This window comes from Leptopilina heterotoma, unplaced genomic scaffold, assembly GCF_015476425.1.
Source record: "Leptopilina heterotoma isolate Lh14 unplaced genomic scaffold, ASM1547642v1 Lhet_45, whole genome shotgun sequence".
In the NCBI taxonomy this organism is placed as follows: Eukaryota; Metazoa; Arthropoda; class Insecta; order Hymenoptera; family Figitidae; genus Leptopilina; species Leptopilina heterotoma.
The window spans coordinates 3,750,616-3,775,201 of record NW_025111086.1 but is presented as its reverse complement, the minus strand read 5'-3'; the positions used below and the strand labels follow the sequence as shown (position 1 = coordinate 3,775,201).

Genomic DNA, 24,586 nt, shown 5'->3' with positions numbered 1-24,586 from the left:
ATTATAATTAATTATTTAATTTATAATTTTATAAATTAAACTATAATTTCTTATAGTTTAAATATAATTTCAATAATGTGAAGTGTAATATAAAAGTCAGTGTCACTGCTACAAAGAATTAAGTTCGTATTTTGCAAAATTATTCATTACTTTGTTTTACTTTATTTTATTAAATTATTTAAATTTGAATTTTTTAAATTTCAATTATTGAAATTATTAAAAATATTGTAATCAATATTCAGTTAATTATCAATTCTGTCGTAAAATAAATAAATTTGTTAAAAAAATTAACTTTTTTCTTTTTCTCAAAACTGTTGCATCTGAAAAATAAAATACAAAAATTATTTAATAAAATAATTTTGTATTTTTATTTAATAAAAATACAAATAGAATAAAAATAGTATAAAATATAAAATAAATAACTTTATATTTAATAAAAATAAATAAATAAAAATAAAATAGATTTTCTGTTAGAAATAGAAATTTATAAATAAAAGAAATTAGAAATGAGCAATAAATAGAAAACAGAAAATAAATTAATAAATTCAAGAATTAAATCTCACCAAAAGTAAAAAAAAAAAATGGTAAAGCCCAGTGAAATGATTAATAAACAGTATTATCATTTGGATCCAGTTTACGAAATTTCAAAGGTAAACCTCCTTTCGGCGAGCTGAGTGCCGAAAATCTATCAAATTCTATAAAAGTCTTCTTTAACAATGTCACCTCAAATTTTGAGATAATGGAAATTATGCCAAGTTTCACTTGCAGAAGACCTTGTCGAGAGGCTGAAAAAAAATATTGAATTAGCAAATTAAAAATCTCAATTAATCATTTTTGATGATCTATATTATCTATATATATTAATAATCTTTGTTCGCAGTTTGAAATTATAGTTGTTATTTACTTTTTTGCTTCCTAACTATTATAATAATTTTTTTAAAAATGTTTCCAATTTGAAAACTAATTTATTGAAAATCATTCAATTCTTGCAAGGAATTTTATCAAAAAAATTGAAAATAATTAAATTCCTTCGAAGAATTTTATTATTTATGAAAATAATTGAATTCTTAAGAAGAATAGATACTATTAAAGGTTTTAACAATAATTAAATTTTTTCCAAATATTTATGAAAAATTAAATTTTTTTAAAAAATTCTTTTAGAGTTTTTGTAAATAATTAAATTCTTTTAAAGAATTTCTTTCAATTTTTAAAAATAATTGTATTCTTGCTAAGAATAAAATAAAAATAATTCAAATATTATTTTTACATATTATATAAAAATAATAATTGAATTCTTGATTAGAATTTTTTTATTTATGAAAATAATTCAATTCTTCGGAAGAATATTATAAAAATTAATAAAAATAACTGAATTCTTGTAAAGAATTTCCTTATTCATTGAAAAAAATTGAATTTTTGCTAAAAATTTTATTATTTTCTGTAAGAAACTGAATTCCGGCGAAAAATTGAATTCTTGCCAAAGAATTTTATTATTTATGAAAATAATTTAATTCTTTTGACAAACTTTTCAAAATAATTGAATTCTTTAGTGAAATTTTATTAAAATTGTATTAAAAATAATTCCATTCTTTAGAAAAATTTTATTATTTATAAAAATAATTGAATTCTTGCGAAGAATTTGGTTATTTATAAAAATAATTGAATTGTTTTGAAATATTTATTAAAATTTTAGAAAATAATTCAAATCCTGCGATGAATTTTATTATAATTATGAAAATAATTGAATTATTGCGAAAAATTTTATTAAAATGTTTAAAAAGAATAATTGAATTTCAGTAAAAAATTTTATTATTTTTGAAAATAATTAAATTTTTTATAAGAAATTTATAAACATTGTTTTAAATAATTAATTTCTTCGAAATATAACAAATATTATGAAAATTTTATTTTAAATAATTGAATTCTTGTAGAAAACTATATTTGTGAAAATAATTGAATTTTTCGATTAATTTAATTAAAAATAGTATTTAAAATAATTGAAATTCTTCATTAAGTTTTATTATTTATGAAGATAATTGAATTCTTTCTTGGAATTTTATCAAAATTTTTTTTAAAAAATTGAATTTCCATATAAAATGTTATTATTAAATTCTTTTGTAAAATTTTATGAAAATACTAGATATTAAAAATAATTGAATTTCGAATATTTTTTTAAAATAATTGAATCGTTTTAAAAGAATTTGATTATCATGTTTGAGAATAGTTTTTTAATTTCTATATTCAAAAATGCAAAAAATTTACCAATGCAACCACGTGCTCCCAATCCAAAAGGTAAATAATAAGAGCAATTTCTTATCTTATTGTCTGCAAATCGTTCAGGTTTAAATGCATAGGGATCAGGAAAATATTGCGGATCATAGTGAAGTCCTAGCAATGGCACCAAAATTGGTGTTCCTTTTTCTATCATCAGGCCGGTTTCTTCAATTTTATAGTCACTTGTTGCTTTTCTGTCCATAATTGGCATTGTAGGATACATACGCAAAACCTCCGAAATAATCATTTCCAAATATTGCAAATCATTTACCTGAAAGAAAATAATTCAGCAAAATTTTACTTTTGTAACTACAGAGATTATTAATTTACGTATAAATATAAATATCCACAAAAAAATATTATGTTGAAAAAAAACATTAGTCAGGAAAAGAGATTCGAAGTTTTAGAAATAAATATTTTTAAAATTTCGAATAAATTTTAATTAAAAAAAAAAATAGAAAAATTAATAATTATTAATTCAATAAGTTTAATTAAAATTCAATTCAAATTAAAAATTGAATTTTTTATTTCGAATGAAAGAATTAATGTACTCTAAACCTGTGACGTAATATAATGATTCACAAATGCCTTTAAATTATTAATAAAATAAAATTTTTAATTATTTTTTTCCTTCAAAGGAAAATAAATTACAGAAAAATATTTACCATATCGTATGTAATTTTCTCATTTTCCTTAAGTGCGCTATTAATTTGTTTCCTCAATTTCATCTGTACATCCTGATTTTTAGCCAATTCGAATAAACAATATCCCATGACTACCGCTGGTGGTTCAAAACCAGCAGCAAAAAACATTATTGTCTGAGATGCTAAATTATCGTCATCAAGTTCTACAAAAGAAATTTTGAAATTAATTATTAATTTTTCAATAAATTTCAAGAGAAAAAAGACAAAACTACAGTTTTTCCAAATTTTTTCCAAATCACTTACTAAAACCATCTGGAGAGATAATGTCACTTTCGCGAAGTTGTAGAACCAAATCAATAATATCATTTCCTTTCAATTCTGAATTTTTTCTCTCATCCATAACATCTTCAAAGAGATTTTTAAAAAATTTATACGCATTTTCCAAAATAAATCGACATCCAAATATATCAGCAAATTGAGGTGCAAGAAATATAATTGTTAATTGAAATGCCCTTTTAATACTGTAATTTCCAAACATTCCACTTCCAATTTTTCTTATTTGTGCCTCCGGATTCTTCAAACTATTGCACTTTATTCCAAACATTAGTCCAGTGAGATCTGTCATGAATTTTGCTGAAAGCTCCTTGGCATCAATTTCTCTACCGTAATCTATTGAATAAAGAAAATAAATTTTTAATTATTTTTTTACTAGCAAATAAATTAATTTTCTTCGAAATACAATTTTAATAAAATTTTTGAAAATAATTCAATTAATTTGAACTATTTTAATAAAATTCTTCGGAAGAATTCAATTATTTTCTAAAATAGTGAAATTCTTTGAAGGAATTCAATTATTTTCTAAAATAGTGAAATTCTTTACAGAAATGTAATTATTTTTAAAACAATTCTTAAAAAATTCCTCAAAAAATTCACATTATTAAAAGAAACTTTTAATAAAATTCTTCGCAAGAAATTCAATTATTTTTAAAAATGTTAATAATCTTCATTAATTTCTTTTAAATTTTAATAAAATTTCTTCAAAGAATTCAATTATTCACAAAAATTTCAAATAAAATTCTACGAAACGATTGAATTATTAAAAAAAAAAAAAATTTAATAATATTTTTCACAGAAATTGAATTCTTTTCAAAAGCTATTTAAAATATTTTTCTAAAAAATCGAATTAGGATTTTTAGTAATTTTAATAAATTTTTTATTACAGGTCAATTGATGACAATAAAATTTTAAATAAATTCCGCGAATGATTTAATTATTTTCAAGAATTCTTTTATAATTCTTCGCAAGAATTTCATTATTTTCAAAAATTTTAATAATCTTCTTAAAAATTCAATTAATTTTAAAAAGATTAATAAAATTCCCCGTAAAAATTTAATTATTTTAAAAAATAATAAAATTCTATATGTAAAAATTCAATTATTTTAAAAAATAATAAAATCCTTTGTAGGACTTCAAGTTCTTCTAGTACGAATTTGAATGAAATTTGTTGAAAAAATTCAATCATATTATATAAATAATTCAATTATTTTTAATACAGTTTAAATAAAAATTCTCGAAAAAATTGAATTATTCAAGAAAATCTTAATAAGATTTTTTACAAAAATTGAATTTTATTCAAGATATTTAAATAAAATTATTCTAAAGAAATAAATTACAATTTTTAAAAATTTTGAAATTTTTTACCAAATTCGTTGAAAGAATTTATTTATTTACAAAGGTTGTAATAAAATTCTCAGTAAAAATTCAATTATTTTCTAAAATAGTGAAATTCTTTACAGAAATGTAATTATTTTTAAAACATAAAATTTCATTATTAAAAAAACTTTTAATAAAATTCTTCGCAAGAATTTTAATTATTTTTAAAAATTTTAATAATCTTCAACTATTTTTTTAAATACAATTTTAATAAAATATCTTGCGAAGAATTCAATTATACAAAAATTTCAAATAAAATTCTACGAAACAATTGAATTATGAAAAAAAAATTTAATAAGATTTTTCACGGAAATAAATAAATTCCTCGAATGATTTAATTAATTTCGAGAATTTTTTTTTATAATTCCTCGCAAGAATTTCATTATTTTCAAAAATTTTAAGAATTCAATTATTTTCAATACAATTTTAATCAAATTCGTTAAAAGAATTTAAATATTTACAAAATTTTCAAAAGTTTTAATAAAATTCTCCGTAAAAATTCAATTTTTTTCAAAAATAATACAATTCTTTGTAAATATTCAATTATTTTCAAAATATTAAAATTCTTTGTAGGATTTCAATTATTTTCAGTAAAATTTAAATGAAATTTATAAATAATTCATTTATTTTCAATACAGTTTAAATAAAAATTCTCGAAAAAATTGAATTATTCAAGAACATCTTAATGAGATTTTTCACAAAAATTGAATTTTTTTCAAAATATTTGAATAAAATTCTTCTAAAGAATTAAATTACGATTTTCAGAAATTTCGAAAATTTTTACCAAATTCGTTGAAAGAATTTAATTATTTGCAAAAGTTTTAATAAACATTTTCCATGAAAATTAAATTATTTTCTAAAATAGTTAAATTCTTTACAGAAATTCAATTCTTTTTGAAAAAATTTAAATAAAAATACTGAAATAAATTCCATTATTAAAAAAAACTTTTAATAAAATTCTTCGCAAGAAATTCAATTATTATCAAAAATTTTAATAATCTTTTAAAGAATTCAATTATTTTCAATGCAATTTTAATAAAATTTCTTGAAAGAAATCAATTATTTTTAAAAATTTTAATAAAAATCGTTGAAAGAATTTATTTATTTACAAAGGTTGTAATAAAATTCTCAGTAAAAATTCAATTATTTTCTAAAATAGTAAAATTCTTTACAGAAATTCGAATATTTTTAAAACAATTTAAATAAAATTACTCAAAAAAATTCCATTATTAAAAAAACTTTTAAAAAAATTCTTCGCAAGAAATTCAATTATTTTCAATGTATAATTCTATTAAAATTCCTTGAAAGAATTCAATTATTTTTAAAAATTTTAATAAAATTTCTTGAAAAAATTTAATTATTTACAAAACAATTTAAGTAAAATTACTCAAAAAAATTCCTTTATCAAAAGATTTTTAATAAATGTCTTCGCAAAAATTCAGTAAATTATTTTTAAAAGTTTTTAAAATCTTTATTAATTATTTTCAAAAAAATTTTAATAAAATTTCTTGAAAGAATTCTGTTAATTTCGAAAATTTTATAAAATTCATTGAAAGAATTCATAAAAGTTTTAATAAAATTCTCCGTAAAAATTCAATTATGTATTCTCAAAAATAATAAAATTCTTTGTATGAATTCAATTATTTTCAGTAAAATTTAAATGAAATTTAAAAAATTCAATTATTTAAAAAAGTTTCATTAAAATTCTTTGCAAAAATTCAATTATTTTTAAAAAATGTACAAAGAAAATGTTTCGAAAGAATTGAATTAGGATTCTTATAGATTAGAATGTTAAATTAAGTTCACAAATTAAATTATAATTTTTGACTCAATACAATTTTGTTTAAATAATTTTTATTATTATTTAATTTTTAAGGCATTATGTTAGACTTTTATTATTTTTTAATTCAAAACATTGAAGAAGAAAATTTATTAATATAGAAGAAAACAAAAAGCAAACAAATTTATTTAATAAAAGAATTGAATTAATAAAATTAATTAATAAAAAAATTGAGAAATTTATTTGAATTTTAATTATTTTTTAATTCTAATTCAAAATGTAATTCTTATAAATAATGATAAAATAAAAACCTTCCAACTGAAGAGAATCCAAATATTCAGTGAGATCGTTTCCAATCACTGCGAAACTATCAAAATTACTCCTCATTTTTCCAGGTGTAAATAAATTGGTGAATTTTTGCCTCAAATATTTCCAATGTGGATTGTCAATGAAAAATACTGAATGATTAATACCATCATTTTTGCCGGATCTCATCCATTTATCCGTAAACGAATTGAAATCTTTTATAAATATTCGTTTAATAATTTCCGGATCATGAACTAAAAGACATGGCTCGTCCACCATATAAAATCCCATATACGGTTCATTTTTATTTTCATCGTAGAATTTTTTTAACAAAGTACCAGGAGATTTCTCATGTTTAAAATATTTTCCACAATTTCCAACGAATGGCGTTGGCGGAACTTCAAAAACTCCACGATTTTTCCAATATCCAAATTTACGAGTTGTATAAAAATATCCACTTGTTATAATTAACGTTATCACTGTAATCGCTCCACAAAAAATCCATGATAGGAATTCCATTCTTCAATCTCGAAATAAAAACTGAAAAATCATTTTCTAATTAGTTTTTGCTTTCCTGATTTTTAAGGAATTTTATATCAAACAATGTCAACAAATTGCAAGCATTAAATAATAATTTTTTTTTCACTCAATATTAATTTTATAGATCACACGTCCTTTTGTCTTTAAGTCTTTTAAGGAATTGAAAACTGCAAATGTGTTATTACAAATTAAGATACCACGTGTTTCTGTTTATCCTACAATCACGACACAATTTTCATAATATAATGCACATTCTTAATGAAAATTTACAAAGTGAAACATTAATTATTTAAACGTATTATTAACGTAACTTCTCAGAGCAATTTGCCAGTGATTCAATAAGAACAATATTAATTCATTCATTCATAAGAAAAGAAAAAAATCACAAAAAGACACAAGGAGTAAATAATTTACCATAACATATTTTTTTTAAAATAAAATATTTCTCACAATAATTCCTTATGTAATAAAAATTTTTTCCAAATAAAATATTTCTCACAATAATTCCTTCTGTAATTAAATTTTTTTTTGCAAATAAAATATTCTCCACAATAATTCATTCTACAATTAAAATTTTTTTACAATAAAACGCTTTTCACAATAATTCATTATGCAATTAAAAATTTTAATTAAAATTTAAAAAAAATTTATTTTTAAATATTTAAATAAAAAGAAATAATTCTATTTTTTTTATAAAAATAAAATATAAATTGGAATATATAGTTTTAATATTATTATAATTATAATAATCATATCTTCTGACAAAGGGAATTCAGGGAAAAGTCAGGAATTTTTATTAAAAGTACTGAAAAAAATTAAATTTTTAGAATTCATAAGAAAATTCTGAATTTTTGTGTCTTTTTTGTTTGACTCCTAAACTAGAAAATTACCACAAATTCTAAAAAAAACCTTCAATTTTTTTAATTTCTGACAAAAATTTCTTTTTAAATAACTTCAATCTTGAACAACTATCATACAATAAATAAATTATTTAATGAATAATTTTATTTAAATATTTCAAAATTAATTCAATTTTAAAAGAGTTGCGTTTACAATTTTTATAAATAAATGAACTTCAAACGGTTTCAATTTGAAATTTTAGAAAATTTCAATCTTGAATGAATATCATTAGAAATTTTAATGAACTTAAAATATTAGGAAAATTTTAATAATTCAAAATCTTCTAAAATTAGTTAAATTTGTCAATATATTTAATTAATTATTGAAAATAATGGATTTATAGAAGAATTTTAGTTAAAAACACGAAAAAATTGAATTTTGAAGAAATTACAAATGGTTGCAGAAATTCAATTATTTTCGAAAGTAATAAAATTCCTATCGCAAAATTAAATTATGTTCAGAATTTACCAAAAAAATCTCGACAAAATCTCAATTATTATCTTTATAAATAAAAAAATGTTTCTTTAAAATTCAATTATTTTCAAAAATTTTAATAAAATTCTTGTCAAAATTTCAATTATTTTCAAAAATTATCCTTATTTCAATAATTTTCAATATCTATTATTTTAATAAAATTACCTAAAAGAATTCAATAAAAATCTTCGCAAAAATTCAATTATGAAAAAAAATTTTTAAAAATTCTCCGTAAAATTTCAATTATCTTTACAAATAATAAAATTCTCCGGCAAATTTCAAATATTTTTATAAATAATAAAATTTTTCTCCGAAATTCAATTATTTTGAAAAATTTTAATAAAGTTTCTGGAAAAATCTCAATTATGTTGAAAAATTTTTAAAACTTCTTGTCAAAATTTGAATAATTCTTTTTAGGAATTCAATTATTTTCATAAATAAAAGTATTCATTACAAAAATTCAATTATTTTCAAAAGTAATAAAATCCAATTATTTTCAAAAATTTTAATAATTTTCAAAATTTGTCTTAATTCAATGATTTTCAATAAATTACCTACTATTTTAATAAAATTTTCCAAAAGAATTTAATTATTAAACAAAAATTTCGATAATACCTATTCTACTCGAACATTCAATTATTTTTCGAACAAATAAAAATTGTACAAGAATTTAATAATTTAAAATAGAATTTGCATAAAATTTTTCAATAGATCAAATATTTTACAATTTGGCATTAAATTCTTCACAGTAATTCAATTATTTTCATAAATTTAAAAATTCTTATTATTTTCATAAATAAGAAAATCATTCGGAGGAAGTCAATTATTTTCATAAATAACAATATTCATCATAAGAATTCAATTATTTTCAAAAGTAATAAAATTCCATTATTTTAAAAAATTTTAATAAAATTCATTGCCAAATTTTTAATAAAAATTTAAAAAAAAAGCTTTAATAAAAATTTATTCACAATAATTCAATTATTTTTATAAAAATAATAAAACTCATTGCAGAATTTCAATTATTTTTAATACAATTTTAATTGAATTTCTCGAAAAAAGGAATTATTCTTAAAAATTTGATTAAAACTCGTCCAAAGAACTCAATTATTTAGAAATTTGTTGATAAAATTCTTTATGAAAAATTAATTTTAAAATTAATACTTCAAAATTTACAAAAAGAATCTCGACAAAATCCCAATTATTATCTTTATAAATAAAAAAATTCTTCTTCAAAATTAAATTATTTTGAAAAATTTTAATAAAATTCTTGTCAAAATTTCGATTATTTTCAAAAATAAAATGCATTTTTCTAATTTCAATGATTTTCGATTTCTACTATAGTAATAAAATTACCCAAAAGAATTCAATTTTTTAAAAACAATTTTAATAAAATTCTACTCAAACATTCAATTATTTTCATAAATAATAAAAATTTCCCAGGAATTCAAATATTTACCAATTTTTCATAAGTTTCTTCTGAATAATTCAATTATTTTCAGAAATATAAAAAATCATCGTAGAATTTCAATTATTTTTAATACAATTTTAAACGAATTCCTTGAAAAATGTAACAATTCTAAAAAATTTTATTAAAATTGGTCAAAAGAATTCAAATATTTAAAAATTAATAAAATTCTCTATAAGATTTAAATTTTAAGAAACATTCAATTATTCAATAAATAATTTACATTATTAGTATTTAAATAATTGAATTCTCGTAGAATTTTTTAATAAAAATTGATTTAAAAATGAATTTTAGGTTAAATTTTAGATAATAATAGAATATGAAAATTATTATTAAGAAATTACAGTAACAATAATATTCTTATAATATAAAAAAATTATTTTAACGAGTCTTCGACTCGGAGTGATCGATTTCTTTATGTTTTATAACAATATTTTTAATGTTGATTAATTTCAAAAAGGTTTGAATTTGAATGTTTTGAAGAATTTTAATTCCTACGTAAAAATAATAATAATTAAATATTTAAAATACTTAAAAAAGAAATTATTGTTTTCGAATAATTTTACCATTAAAGATATTCGTAAATAAATTTAACAAAACATTATTTTCAATAAAATTTTTTCCTTTACTTTCTAAAAATTAAAAAATTTTCAGTTTCATTTTCAATTAAATCTTCTAATTGACAAATATAATTTATAAACATTTTTTTCCTTTATTTTTAAAAAATGCTGGATTTTATTAAAACAATAAAATTGAAATTAAGAAATAGAATTGTTGCAAATTGTTTCCTTAATTAAAATTGAGAATTTTCTACAAAAATATTAAGAAATGAGAATTTCTAATGTTTTTCTTCCCAAAAGAAAAAATTATTTTATTGATAGGTATTTTTTTTATTGAATTCAATTTTTTAAAATTATTTTTCTAATTGATTATTGAATGAAACAGTCACTTTTACCTCAAAATTGTGCCGAAGGAAGCAACTCCAATGGCGAAGCTCCCAAAAGAGATTAAATCTCACCATTGGAAAATCTTTATATTTATAGTCATTGAAAATGTATTTCGTGACACGTCAATTTACGATCGAAAATGTTGTAACAATATAAACACCCAAATTTCAAAGGATAATTGGTTCAAATCTCGAATCATTAGATTTTAAATATTCAGTAGTCGAGAGTTAATTCCACAATTACTGTTTCATACGCAGTTTGATAAGTGTCTCCAACGTCATGAAATTTCGAATCGAATTCAACAAGTAATTTACTCGTTGAATTAATGAGCAGCCCTATAAAAAAAGTATACTTATTAATAAAATAGTAAACATCCTTCGACAAAAAAAATCGAAGAGAAAAAAAAAATTTTTTAATTTTTACATTCACCTGTTTCACTGCAAGCCCTTTGGTCCACATTTTTTCTAGAGTCTATTATTTATGACGAAGGCACAATAATCATTGGATTTTCCTCTTCCTCTTTACGTCAGACACAAAATTTCATTCCAATTTTATTTCAGAATGTAAATTGTCAATTCATTCTTTTTCCCTTTTTTTTTTTTTGTTTCATCGTTAATAATTTTAATTCTTCCATTTCATTCTCATGTTTAGTCAATTCACATAAACTGAAAGACATATTATCACGCAGATAGATTATCGCCTTGAATTTCTAAAACAAACAAAAAATAATTAAAACGAAGATAAAATTTTATAATTTTATAATTTCAATAATTTAGAATAAAGATTATGAAAAAAATAAGGAATAAATTTACTGAATTTGAATTGAATCAGTAAATTTTTTGTTAAATTTTCCACCAAGTTCTTTGACTTGATTTTAATTTTTTTTGTCTTTTTTTAAATAAGAAATAAAATAAGAAAGAAATTACAGTTTACAAAAATTATTTAATTACAGTTTTATAATTATAATAGTTAATAATATTTTTATAATTATTGTTATAAAAAAAACAGCTTTTTATTAAAACCGCGCGTTTTTCTCATTATTTTCTAACAAAAAATATACTTTTTCAATAACAAATAATTTTATAACTAATTTTCAATGTACAAAAATTTTACCAATAATTGAAGAGGATTTTTTTCCAGTGATGTTTTTGTTTGCCTTTTATTTTATTTTTTCAGATTCCACTTCCAGCGAATTCCTCTTTCTCCAATAATAATAAAAAAATTATGAATTTAAAAGTAGATTTGACGTTTGAAATTTTCACTGCACAAAATCGACAAAAATATTTCTATTTTTTACTTTCGGATAGGAAGATAGCAAGGAATTTGCTTTTCAAAGTAGAAAATTTTGTTTCTTTATAATAAATAAGTTATAAATACCATGTGAAAAAAGTGCTTATCAAACAAGAATTAAGAAATTATTATTAGTTTAAACTATTTTTAATAAAATTTACAAATTAAATTATGATTTTGTTCAGTTAATTAAACAATTTTGTTCAGTTAATTTTTCAGATTGATTTTAATTTTCGAAATTATTGTTATAAAAAGATTTTTTAATTATTTTTACGTCTACCAGTAAATTGAATTATGCAAATAAGTAATTTAAAAACTCAAATCAACAATTTATTCTACACAACTTTTTGATACTAAATTAATACCAATTTATACGGAAGATTTTCTTTTACGAGTAATTATTTTTGTCACTGAAAAAAAATGTAAATTCTTAATTTAAAAAAATATAACTTAACTCTTTTTTGAGAAATATAAAACTTTTTGTAAAATGTAAAACGAAAAGTGCTACAAATGTAAAGAAAAAAAGTCTCAAAACATTTTGTAAATATTTGAAATTTCTTATTAACAATTTGCAATTTTTTTAAATAACATTTGCGCCATAATAATTGCAATAATATTTGAAAATTTACGAATTTTCTAAAAATTTATTTGTAACTTTCAATAATATTCGCAAAAAAACGATTTTTGAAAAATTTTGTAAACGCAAAACGCACAAGAAGTGACATTTTTTAAAATATAATTTATGAATTCTTAAGGTCAGAGAACGTAAGGAAAAGTGAAAAAACGTATTTGGAAATTTTTGGCCAAAACAAAATCCTTGAGAGAAAAATTAGTTTTCTTTGTACAGAATAATGTATTAAATTTTACTTAATAACATAAAATACCTACTTTATTTTGTATTTATATAATTATAAAAATTAAATTCTACAATTTATAGAGAATATAATAATTATACTCTAACTTGAAAAATTTAATTATAAAGTAACGTTTATTTTAATATGTGCCAACACATTTTCTTAAATTAAGAATATTATACATTTTTTATTTACAGTGTCATTGTCGAAAAAAATTTTACTAATAGAGAATTGAAAATATTAGTGAAATTTTATTCTAAACAATTATTTCCATCTTCGTTTAATAGACCAGAGTAAATAATATCACTAAAATTGTTTTCTTTCGTTAAAAAAAATTGTTCAATTCGCCACATCGAGTTTTCGCATATTTAGGAATAAACCACCTTTTGAGGAACTAAGCACTGATAGTTTATCAAATTTTATAGAAGTATTTTTTAACAGCGACACCTCATATTTTGAAATAATGTAAATTATACCAAGTTTCGTTTGCAAGAGACCTTGTCGCATCCCTGAAAAAAATAATTCGTCAATTATATAATTTTTATTATATTATTATCTAATTATTTTTTCTTATAAAATAAATAAATAGATTTCTAATAAAGAAAAGAGTTGAAAGAAATCAATTATTTTCAAAAAAATACAATAAAATTCTTCGTAGGAATTTTAATTATTTTCCTAGATAATATCATTTTTTGCAAGAATGCAATTATTTTTATAAATAATATAATTCTTCGCAGGAATTTAATTATTTATAATGAAATTTAAATGAAATTGCAGGAAAGAATTCCATTATTTTTTCAAATTTTTATACAAATTTGTCGAAAGAATTCAATTATTTTCAATAAGTTTTTTAACTAAATTACTGGGAAGAATTTTCTTCGAAACAATTAAATTACTTTCAAAAAATTTAATAATATTCTTCCCTCAAAATTTTTTTATTTTCGTACGTTCTAAAATTGTTTTGAGAAATTAAATAATATCAATAAAATATTGATAAAAATTTCTTCTTACAGAATTCAATTACGTACTTTCAAAAAAATTTAATAAAATTCTTGGCAAGAATTCAATTATTTTCTAAAATTTTAATCAAATTCTAAGCGAAAATTCAATTATTTTTATAAATAATAAAATTCTTTTCAGAAATTCAATAATTTTCAATATTTAAAATTTTAATAACATTCTTTGCAGGAATTAAATTATTTTAATACAATTTTAAAAAAAATTGAGGAAAAGATTCAATTATTTTTTTAAATTTTTAAAAAAAATTGGGGAAAGGATTCAATTATTTTTTTAAATTTTTAAAAAAATTGGGGAAAGGATTCAATTATTTCTATAAATTTAAAAAAAAATTCTTCACAGAAATTCAATTCTTTTCAATATCTAAAATTTTAATAAAATTCTTTACAGGAATTCAATTTATTATTTTCAATACAATTTTTTTTAAAATTTACGAAAGGATTCAAATATTTTTTTAAATTTTTAATAAAATTTTATAAAGAATTTCTATAAAAACAAAAATTTTTTATAAAAAATTCAATTATTTACAATATTTTAAATCTTAATCAAATTCTTTGCAGAAAATCAATTATTTTCTAAATTTTTAATAAAATTCTTCTCAAGAATTCAATTGTTTTTGTAAATTGAAAAATTCTATAAAAATTCGAAGTAAGAATTAAATTATACTAAACTTAAAATTAAATAAAGTCAGAAAAACTATATAACATTTTTTTAACAGAAAAATTATCGAAAGAATTAAATTATTTTCAAAAAATTTTAGTAAAATTGTATTGAGAACAATTAAATTTCTGAAAAGAATCTTTATTGTTTATGGAATTATATTCCAATTCTTTTAAGGAATTTTATCAAATTTTCAAAAAAAAAGTTAAATACTTTTGAAGAATTCTTTTAAATTTTTTGAAAATAATGTACTTTTTTATAATGTTATTTGAAAATTTCGAAAATAATTGATTTATAAGAAGAATTTCCTTAAAGTTTTTAATATAATCGTGTTCGTTAATAATTGTAAATTTGTAAATTAAAGATTTTATTAGATATTAAATTTATATTAAAATTTTCTTTAAATAATTGAATTCTTCTCAACATTTTATTAAATTTTTTGAAAATATTTTAATTCTCGGGAGAAATTGTTCGAAAATTGTACTAAAAATAATTTAATTCTTCCGTAGAATTTAAATAAAATTTTTATAAACAATTGAATTCTTTCGGAAAAATTTATTAAAATTTTTAAAAATAATAATTGACTTCCATCAAGAAATATATTTAAAATTGTATTGAAAAGAATTGGATTCCTCGAAAGAATTTTATTAATTATTTAAATATTTAAATTCTTGATAAGAATTTATTTAAGTTTCTTAAAACAATATAATTGTTTAGAAGAAAATGATAATTCTTCCGGGTAATTTTTTTAAAATTGTATTGAAAATATTTAAATTCCTATAAAGAATTTTATTATTTATAAAAAGTATAATTCAATTTTTACGTAGAATTTTATTCAATTTTTTTCAAAATATTTGAATTCTTATAAAAATTTTTTATCAAAACTCTTTAAAATAATAATCGAATTTCTGTGAAGAAGTTTATTATTCATAAAAATGTAATTTAATTACTGCAAAAAAATTTATTGTATAGAAAAATAGAATTGAATTCTTGTGAAAAATTTCATTATCCTTATAAAAATAATGAAATTCCTGCCAAGAATTTTATGAATATTTAAATAGAATAAATAAAATGAAATAATGTTTTATTTCATTAACGTAAGTTTTAAAAATTAAATGAAAATTATTAAATTCGAAAATGGGAAATTTTTCTTTACCAATACAATTCCGTCCACCAATACCAAAAGGCATGTAAGCATATGGATTAATAGACGATTTTCTTTCGTTTGAAAATCTTTCTGGATCAAATTCATGAGGATTTGGAAAATATTTCGGATCGTAGTGCAAACCCAGCATTGGAATAATTATTGGCGTTCCTTTTTCAATCACAAGTCCCGTTTCTTCAATTTTATAATTTCTTGTCGCTTTCCTATCGATAAATGGCAATGTCGGATATTTTCTCAAAGTCTCCGACAAAACCATGTCCAAATATTGCAAATCCGTTATCTGTGAAAAAAAAGAAAATTATAAACTTAATGATACGTTCAAAGAATTTTTATGCAAGAAAAATTAATTTTTTTAATAGCATCAATTTTTAATAATTATTTTTTTGAATAATAGAAATAATTTCTAATAATAATTTTTGGGTATCTTAATTTTTTTTGAATAATAAAAATAATTTGTAATAATTATATAACTTTTAATAAATTAAAAATTATTTAATTTATAACAGGAAATTTGTCTTGTTTACCATCTCATATGTTATTTTTCCGTTATTCATTTTAAGAGCTTGATTGATTTCGTTTCTTAATTTCGTTTGCATTTCCGGATGTTTTGACATTTCGAATAGAGCAAAACTCGTAACTGCTGACGATGTATCATAACCTGCCGCAAATATAATGAGCGCTTGTGCTAATAAATTATCGCCTTGAAATTCTGCAAGTAGAAGAAAATTTAAATTATATAGTTATTACTCAAAAAGATAAAAAAAATAAAAAAAGACAAACCACTCTTCAATTATGTTAGGAAATTTTATGAATTAAGTGCCTACTTAGTGTACAAAAGATTCTCTGTTTGGTACCGTTTATGTAACAAATAAAAATATAAATAAAAATATAAATAAAAATAAATAAAAATAAATAAAAAAAAATAAAAATAAATAAAAAAAAATAAAATAATAAATAAAAAGATAAAGAGATAAAACGACAAAGAGATAAAAAGCAAAGAAGATAAGAAAAGAAAATAGATAAAAAAGATAAATAAATAAAAGGATAAAAAGATGAAAAAGCAAAATAGAAAGAGAAAAAAAAGAAAATAGATAAAAAAATAAAAACATACTAAAACCATGTGACTCTGGATTATTGTCATCATTATCTCGCAGTTGAATCATTAGGTCAATTAAATCGTTTCTCTTCACATTCGATTGTTTGCGTTCATCTAAAATATCCTGAAAGGCTGTACGAAAAAAATTCGTCGCACTATCCAGAAAAAATTTGAATCCAAAAAGTGTTGCATATTGCGGCGCAAGCCAGACGCAAGCAAGTTCAAGAGCTCTCTTCACATTATAAGTGCCAAACATTGCTTTTCCAAATTTTCGAAATTCAGCCTCAGAATTCTTTAAACTATTCAATTTTAATCCAAACGACGCTTGTCCAATCAAATCGGTAGTGAATTTGCCGGCGAGATCTTTAATATTCACAGGTTTACCAGCTCCTGAAAAATAATTAACACCATTAATTAATTAATTAATTATTATTAGTTTTAATTAAAAAAAATCTTTACTCAAAAAAAAAAAATAAATCTTTACTCTATGATTTTTTATTATTACTAGCCACACTATCCGCGCGCAAGCGCGCGGGAATGTTGTATGTTTCCAAAATTTTTCAATTTTCCATTATTTCTCTTTAATAGAAATTCAAATAATAATAAAGCTAAATGGCATAAAAGAGAAGAAAAAATGTTGAATTTTAAGAAATTCAATTTTTTGGATTTTTTTTTTTTTTTGTTTTAATAATTTTTTATTTTTTATGAAAGAGTCTCGAGACAATTCAATAAGTAAAGTATTTTCCAAGAGCACAAAAATAATGAAGCTAAATCCCATAAAAGAGAGGAAAAAATGTAGAATTTTAAGAAATTCGAATTTTTGATAATTTCAGATTTTTTACCAAAGAATCAAGACAATTTAATAAGTAAAGTATTTTCAAAAAGCACAAAAATAATGAAGCTAAATCCCATAAAAGAGAGGAAAAAATGTTGAATTTTAAGAAATTCGGTTTTTTGAATTTTTTCGAATTTTTGATAATTTCAGATTTTTTACCAAAGAGTCGAGAAAATTTAATAAGTAAGTATTTTCCAAAAGCACAAAAATAATGAAGATAAATCCCATAAAAGAGAGGAAAAAATGTTGAATTTTGAGAAATTCGGATTTTTGAATTTTTTCGAATTTTTGATAATTTTAGATTTTTTACCAAAGAGTCCAGAAAATTTAATAAGTAAAGTATTTTCCAAAAGCACAAAAATAATGAAGCTAAATCCCATAAAAGAGAGGAAAAAATGTTGAATTTTAAGAAATTCGGTTTTTTGAATTTTTTCGAATTTTTGATAATTTCAGATTTTTTACCAAAGAGTCCGGACTATTCAATAACTAAAGTATTTTCTAAAAGCACAAAAATAATGAAGCTAAATCCCATAAAAGAGAGGGAAAATGTTGAATTTTAAGAAATTCGGATTTTTGAATTTTTTCGAATTTTTGATAATTTTAGATTTTTTACCAAAGAGTCCAGAAAATTTAATAAGTAAAGTATTTTCCAAAAGCACAAAAATAATGAAGCTAAATCCCATAAAATAGAGGAAAAAATGTTGAATTTTAAGAAATTCGGTTTTTTGAATTTTTTCGAATTTTTGATAATTTCAGATTTTTTACCAAAGAGTCCGGACTATTCAATAACTAAAGTATTTTCTAAAAGCACAAAAATAATGAAGCTAAATCCCATAAAAGAGAGGGAAAATGTTGAATTTTAAGAAATTCGGATTTTTGAATTTTTTCGAATTTTTGATAATTTCAGATTTTTTACCAAAGAGTCCGGACTATTCAATAACTAAAGTATTTTCTAAAAGCACAAAAATAATGAAGCTAAATCCCATAAAAGAGAGGGAAAATGTTGAATTTTAAGAAATTCGGATTTTTGAATTTTTTCGAATTTTTGATAATTTTAGATTTTTTACCAAAGAGTCCAGAAAATTTAATAAGTAAAGTATTTTCCAAAAGCACAAAAATAATGAAGCTAAATCCCATAAAAGAGAGGGAAAATGTTGAATTTTAAGAAATTCGGATTTTTGAATTTTTTCGAATTTTTGATAATTTTAGATTTTTTACCAAAGAGTCCAGAAAATTTAATAAGTAAAGTATTTTCCAAAAGCACAAAAATAATGAAGCTAAATCCCATGAAAGAGAGGAAAAAATGTTGAATTTTAAGAAATTCGGTTTTTTGAATTTTTTCGAATTTTTGATAATTTCAGATTTTTTACCAAAGAGTCCGGACTATTCAATAACTAAAGTATTTTCTAAAAGCACAAAAATAATGAAGCTAAATCCCATAAAAGAGAGGGAAAATGTTGAATTTTAAGAAATTCGGATTTTTGAATTTTTTCGAATTTTTGATAATTTTAGATTTTTTACCAAAGAGTCCAGAAAATTTAATAAGTAAAGTATTTTCCAAAAGCACAAAAATAATGAAGCTAAATCCCATGAAAGAGAGGAAAAAATGTTGAATTTTAAGAAATTCGGTTTTTTGAATTTTTTCGAATTTTTGATAATTTCAGATTTTTTACCAAAGAGTCGAGACAATTTAATAAGTAAAGTATTTTCCAAGAGCACAAAAATAATGAAGCTGAATCCCATAAAAGAGAGGAAAAAATGTTGAATTTTAAGAAATTCGGATTTTTGAATTTTTTCGAATTTTTGATAATTTTAGATTTTTTACCAAAGAGTCCAGAAAATTTAATAAGTAAAGTATTTTCCAAAAGCACAAAAATAATGAAGCTAAATCCCATAAAAGAGAGGAAAAAATGTTGAATTTTAAGAAATTCGGTTTTTTGAATTTTTTCGAATTTTTGATAATTTTAGATTTTTTACCAAAGAGTCTAGAAAATTTAATAAGTAAAGTATTTTCCAAAAGCACAAAAATAATGAAGCTAAATCCCATAAAAGAGAGGAAAAAATGTTGAATTTTAAGAAATTCGGTTTTTTGAATTTTTTCGAATTTTTGATAATTTTAGATTTTTTACCAAAGAGTCTAGAAAATTTAATAAGTAAAGTATTTTCCAAGAGCACAAAAATAATGAAGCTAAATCCCATAAAAGAGAGGAAAAAATGTAGAATTTTAAGAAATTCGAATTTTTGATAATTTTAGATTTTTTACCAAAGAGTCCAGAAAATTTAATAAGTAAAGTATTTTCCAAAAGCACAAAAATAATGAAGCTAAATCCCATAAAAGAGAGGAAAAAATGTTGAATTTTAAGAAATTCGGATTTTTGAATTTTTTCGAATTTTTGATAATTTTAGATTTTTTACCAAAGAGTCTAGAAAATTTAATAAGTAAAGTATTTTCCAAAAGCACAAAAATAATGAAGCTAAATCCCATAAAAGAGAGGAAAAAATGTTGAATTTTAAGAAATTCGGTTTTTTGAATTTTTTCGAATTTTTGATAATTTTAGATTTTTTACCAAAGAGTCTAGAAAATTTAATAAGTAAAGTATTTTCCAAGAGCACAAAAATAATGAAGCTAAATCCCATAAAAGAGAGGAAAAAATGTAGAATTTTAAGAAATTCGAATTTTTGATAATTTCAGATTTTTTACCAAAGAATCAAGACAATTTAATAAGTAAAGTATTTTCAAAAAGCACAAAAATAATGAAGATAAATCCCATAAAAGAGAGGAAAAAATGTTGAATTTTGAGAAATTCGGATTTTTGAATTTTTTCGAATTTTTGATAATTTCAGATTTTTTACCAAAGAGTCGAGACAATTTAATAAGTAAAGTATTTTCCAAGAGCACAAAAATAATAAGGCTGAATCCCATAAAAGAGAGGAAAAAATGTTGAATTTTAAGAAATTCGGTTTTTTGAATTTTTTCGAATTTTTGATAATTTCAGATTTTTTACCAAAGAGTCCGGACTATTCAATAACTAAAGTATTTTCTAAAAGCACAAAAATAATGAAGCTAAATCCCATAAAAGAGAGGGAAAATGTTGAATTTTAAGAAATTCGGATTTTTGAATTTTTTCGAATTTTTGATAATTTTAGATTTTTTACCAAAGAGTACAGAAAATTTAATAAGTAAAGTATTTTCCAAAAGCACAAAAATAATGAAGCTAAATCCCATAAAAGAGAGGAAAAAATGTAGAATTTTAAGAAATTCGGTTTTTTGAATTTTTTCGAATTTTTGATAATTTCAGATTTTTTACCAAAGAGTCGAGAAAATTTAATAAGTAAAGTATTTTCCAAAAGCACAAAAATAATGAAGCTAAATCCCATAAAAGAGAGGAAAAAATGTTGAATTTTAAGAAATTCGGATTTTTGAATTTTTTCGAATTTTTGATAATTTTAGATTTTTTACCAAAGAGTCCAGAAAATTTAATAAGTAAAGTATTTTCCAAAAGCACAAAAATAATGAAGCTAAATCCCATAAAAGAGAGGAAAAAATGTTGAATTTTAAGAAATTCGGTTTTTTGAATTTTTTCGAATTTTTGATAATTTCAGATTTTTTACCAAAGAGTCGAGACAATTTAATAAGTAAAGTATTTTCCAAAAGCACAAAAATAATGAAGCTAAATCCCATAAAAGAGAGGCAAAAATGTTGAATTTTAAGAAATTCGGTTTTTTGAATTTTTTCGAATTTTTGATAATTTTAGATTTTTTACCAAAGAGTCCAGAAAATTTAATAAGTAAAGTATTTTCCAAAAGCACAAAAATAATGAAGCTAAATCCCATAAAAGAGAGGAAAAAATGTTGAATTTTAAGAAATTCGGTTTTTTGAATTTTTTCGAATTTTTGATAATTTCAGATTTTTTACCAAAGAGTCGAGACAATTTAATAAGTAAAGTATTTTCCAAGAGCACAAAAATAATGAAGCTGAATCCCATAAAAGAGAGGAAAAAATGTTGAATTTTAAGAAATTCGGATTTTTGAATTTTTTCGAATTTTTGATAATTCTAGATTTTTTACCAAAGAGTCTCGAGACAATTCAATAAGTAAAGTATTTTCCAAGAGCACAAAAATAATGAAGCTAAATCCCATAAAAGAGAGGAAAAAATGTTGAATTTTAAGAAAATCGGATTTTTGAATTTTTTCGAATTTTTGAGAATTTTAGATTTTTTACCAAAGAGTCCGGACTATTCAATAACTAAAGTATTTTCCAAAAGCACAAAAATAATGAAGCTAAATCCCATAAAAGAGAGGAAAAAATGTTGAATTTTAAGAAAATCGGATTTTTGAATTTTTTTGAATTTTTGACAAAATAATTGAATTCTTTCAAAAAAATTTTTTAAATTTTTTGAATATAATCAATTTAAAAAAAAATTTATTAAAATTTCTGTAACAATTAAATTATTTTGAAGCTTTTCTTTAACTATTTTTAATGATATTACTTGAAAAATTTTTTTTTAATGAATGTGAATTTTTCAAAAACTTATTTCTAATGAAGGTGATTTTCTAATGTTCTTTCTTCTAATAAAGAGGATTAGAAAATATTTTTTTAGAAAAAGTGACCACCTACCAAATAATAATTGAATTCTTTCGAAAAATACATTTTCGCTCGTAAAATGTAAATATAATTAACATAATAAATATAAATATTAAATATACACGCAGAGAAAAATGAAAATAATAAAAATATAAATATTTTCATAAACAAAAATTCTTACCCTCCAATTGAAGTGAATTTAAATAATCATTAAGATCGACTCCAACTTCCTGCACATTCTCAAGCATACTCTTCATTTTTCCAGTTGTAAATAGGCCAGTAAACTTTTGTCGAATATATTTCCATTGGGGATTGTCAACGAAAAATAGACTATTATTGCTCACAACGTCATGTTCACTCGAGTGCATAAATTTATCCGAAAAATAATTAAAATCCTTTATGAGAATTAATTTCAGTAATTCAGGATCACGTATCAAAAGGCATGGCTTATCCAAAACGTAAATTCCCACATACGGTAAATCTTCATTTTCATCGTAGATTGTTTTAAACAATGCACCAGGAGATTTTTTATGTTTAAAATATTTTCCAAAATTCCCAACAAATGGAGTCGGTGGGATTTCTTCAACTCCACGTTTCTTCCAGTATTTAAAATTTCTTGTCATATAAAAGTAGGCAACTAGAATCAAAATCGATGGCACAACAATCACTCCGTACAAAATCAACGACAACGATTCCATTCTTCCTTTGAAAATTCACCGATTTTTTCTTTCTAAAAAAAAAAAAAAGATTTAAATCAACTGTTAATAATTTTTAAATCAACTGTTAAAAATTTTTAAATCAACTGATAAAAATTTTAAAATCAACTTTTAAAAATTTTTAAATCAATTTAGGAATTTTTAAGATTTTAATTAAAGTTAATTTTCACTTATGTCGTTTACTTGTAATCAAAAAAATTTTTTTCTCAATATTCCTTGAATGAATTGATGAGGGAGACTGTCGCACATATCAACATTGAATTCTGTTCTTATTTGAGACGAATTATGATGTCACAATGATGTTCAAAAACATCAAGTACTTATCATTTTTAATGAACAGTTGCAAGATTGAAAAGTAAGAGCGTAATTTGAGATTTATTCGACTCACTATATCAATTAAAAGCAGTTACCTTATTATCTTACATTGCAAAAGATAAAATTTCAGAAAATGTATACAAAAAGAAGAAAATAAAAACAAAGCAAAAAAAAAATTAAATCTATATTAATTATTAAATAAATAACGTTAATTTTCTCTAGATTGATAAATAATATAAAACTACTGACAATTATTCATTTCTAGAATTCATCAACTAAAATTCTTCTTTAAGTCAATTTTTTAAAAATAATTTTTGAAAAAGTTCTTTGAGAATTTTCAAATTTTCTTTAGTTTACAATTTATTTTTACGAAATTTCAATTCTTCTGACATTCTTCAATTAAATATATTAGAAATTAAAAACTTTATATAATTAAAAAAAAAGTCCATTAAACTTTTTGAAAAAAATTAATTCTACAGAATTTTTAATGAAAAGTATAAAGAATATTCTGATTCACTCTAAAAATTATTAGATATTTAAAAAAATGTTTTTCAAAATTATTTTCATCAATTCAATTCAACTATTATTTTTTAGAATTTTTAACTAAAATTTTTCTTTAAATAAATTAATTTTAATAATTTTTTAAAAAGTTTTTAAATAACTTTCAAATCCATTTGTTTACAATTAAATTTTTTTAATTTTTAATTTTTACTCGAAAATTCTTCAATTAATTATATATTAGAAAATAAAAGCATAAAATAATTTTTAAAAAAAATTCAGTTAAACTCTTTCAAAAAAAAATAATTCTGCAAAATTGTTAGTTAAAAGTATAAAAAATACAGATTTTCAAAGATTTTAATTTAAAACCTTTTCAAAATTCAATAATTTTTTAACATTTACGCTGTAATGCTTTTAATATTCAATTATTATATAAAATTTTAACTGAAATCCATTTTTTAATCAATATTTATTAGAAAATTCTACGAAAATTCAATTATTTATTTTTT

At 20.4% G+C, this 24,586-nt stretch overlaps 1 protein-coding gene across 1 annotated transcript; it reads right to left on the bottom strand.

The window, feature by feature from the left end:
* Positions 1-217: 217 nt before the first annotated feature.
* Positions 218-23,697, bottom strand: LOC122507219. The gene is made up of 13 exons (XM_043619828.1): positions 23,448-23,697; positions 22,730-23,278; positions 17,144-17,518; positions 16,557-16,741; positions 16,024-16,312; positions 13,532-13,699; positions 11,300-11,381; positions 6,723-7,237; positions 3,222-3,587; positions 2,940-3,121; positions 2,263-2,545; positions 564-785; positions 218-320 (listed from the first exon to the last, which is right to left on the bottom strand). The coding sequence occupies exons 2-12, from the start codon at positions 23,244-23,246 to the stop codon at positions 604-606; spliced, it is 3,144 nt and encodes a 1,047-aa protein (XP_043475763.1). The 5' UTR covers positions 23,247-23,278; positions 23,448-23,697; the 3' UTR covers positions 218-320; positions 564-603.
* Between the last annotated feature and the right edge of the window lie 889 nt (positions 23,698-24,586).

What these genes read in the sequence shown, in the direction of transcription:
- LOC122507219 (XM_043619828.1), bottom strand. Translation starts at nt 23,246, where the DNA reads ATGGAATCGTTGTCGTTGATTTTGTACGGAGTGATTGTTGTGCCATCG. An exon ending in TCCAGAGTCACATGGTTTTA is followed by an intron (nt 16,742 to 17,143) that starts GTATGTTTTTAT and finishes TTCTACTTGCAG; the next exon opens with AATTTCAAGGCGATAATTTA. An exon ending in AAAACTCGATGTGGCGAATT is followed by an intron (nt 11,382 to 13,531) that starts GAACAATTTTTT and finishes CTTTTTTTATAG; the next exon opens with GGCTGCTCATTAATTCAACG.